The sequence below is a fragment of the Magnolia sinica genome, chromosome 7, assembly GCF_029962835.1.
Source record: "Magnolia sinica isolate HGM2019 chromosome 7, MsV1, whole genome shotgun sequence".
Taxonomy (NCBI): domain Eukaryota; kingdom Viridiplantae; phylum Streptophyta; class Magnoliopsida; order Magnoliales; family Magnoliaceae; genus Magnolia; species Magnolia sinica.
In genome coordinates this window covers 55,102,128-55,103,814 of record NC_080579.1, presented here as the reverse complement: position 1 = coordinate 55,103,814, position 1,687 = coordinate 55,102,128, and the positions used below count along the sequence as shown (strand labels likewise).

Below are 1,687 nucleotides of genomic sequence, written 5' to 3'. Positions count from 1 at the left end.
ACAGGAGACCCAAAACCAGGAATGCCCTTTGAAAAGGACATGGGCAAGAATTAAGAGACACCTATCTACACCCACAGCTAAGGGGACTCATCCTCATCACCAGCTCAGTGACACAAGAGGCAAAAATAGCCCATCCATTAGGTTGATAAAGGAAAATGGCCTGCCCTTGACTGGATGGATGTCAAGGTCCCATCATCGGATGAACCTGAGGAGTTAGAAGAACTCCAACCCCTGGGCGAAGAAATTGAATCAGATTCTGACTTTGAGCCCAGCCCAACAGACATCATGGTCATCGAGACAGGTGACCCTCAGGAACAAACAGATCAGAACAGCAGGATCAAAAGGGGGAAAGAACCGCGATGGTTAGCCATCCCCCTAACGATCGAATCAACCGGTGAACCATCCATCAATGTTGGCCTCGAAAAAAATGCCAATGTAAATAGCAGTTGGTATCCCGAACTAGGGCAAGACCAATCATGGTTCACAATACTGTCCTGTTCGGGACACCTCGACGACACAAAAATATCAGAAAATCTTCAAAATACAAAAACATCACATATTCCAAAAAATTCAAAAAAATCAAATATTCCTCAAAAACCACAAAACATCAGAAAATCTTCAAAATACAAAAACAAAAGAAAAACTTTCAAAAATCACTGTGCCAAACACTTCACATACAGCGCAGGAGTTTGAGGTCGACTCGTAAGATTTTGTTCTAGAGTTAGACTTCGAACTCATGGGTTTGGATGAAGCCCCGGATGAGGGATACGGCTCTTGAATTCAAGGTTTCTCTCGAAAAGTTTGAAACAAAGACCAATGTTGTAGTAGACGACTTCAAAATTGTGAACTTAGGGACAACGAAACTTCCCAAAAAGGTACACATCAAAAAATCACTGCCCCTGGAGTACAAGCAGAGGATGGTGGAGTTTTTGAAACCACGGTTGTCCAACTTTGCTTTCTCTTACAAGGACATGCTAGGGCTCGATGAAGACTTGGTGGTACACCATCTGTCAATAAAGCTTGACATGAAGCCTGTCAAGTAAAAGTTATGAAGAATGAAACCAGAATGGGCGCTGAAGATCCATGATGAAGTCATTAAGCAATACAACGCGGGATTCTTGGTAGTCTCTAACAACATAGAATGGCTCGCAAATATCATACCAGTTCCAAAGAAGGATGAAAAAGTCAGGATGTGCATTGACTTCAGAGATCACAACAAAGCAAGCCCCAAGGACGACTTCCCTCTGCCTCATATCGATACACTGATAGATAATACTGCAGACACAAGATCTTTTCCTTCATGGACGGCTTCTCAGGCTATAACCAGATCAAGATGGCCATTGAAGATCGAGAGAAGACTTCTTTCATCACTCCATGAGAAACTTTCTGCTATCGGGTTATGCCCTTCGGGTTGAAAAATGCGGGAGCCACATATCAGCGAACCATGACTGCCTTGTTCCACAGCATGATAAATAAAGAAATGGAAGTCTACCTGGACGACATGATCGTCAAGTCTCGCACGATCGAAGGACACTTCGAAGACCTTAAGAAGCTCTTCGATAGGCTAGAAAAGTTCAAGCTTCGTCTCAATCCGCAAAAATGTGTATTTGGGGCAACTAGAGGCAAGCTGTTAGGCTTCATTGTCAACAAAGATGGTATCTGGGTGGATAAGACTAAGACTAAGGCA

At 43.3% G+C, this 1,687-nt stretch overlaps 1 protein-coding gene across 1 annotated transcript; it reads left to right on the top strand.

The window, feature by feature from the left end:
• Window positions 1–1,055: 1,055 nt before the first annotated feature.
• On the top strand, window positions 1,056–1,415 carry LOC131250633 (uncharacterized). Its single transcript, XM_058250916.1, has one exon. The coding sequence runs from the start codon at window positions 1,056–1,058 to the stop codon at window positions 1,413–1,415; it is 360 nt and encodes a 119-aa protein (XP_058106899.1).
• The last annotated feature ends 272 nt before the right edge of the window (window positions 1,416–1,687 follow it).

What these genes read in the sequence shown, in the direction of transcription:
- LOC131250633 (XM_058250916.1), top strand. Translation starts at nt 1,056, where the DNA reads ATGAAACCAGAATGGGCGCTGAAGATCCATGATGAAGTCATTAAGCAA.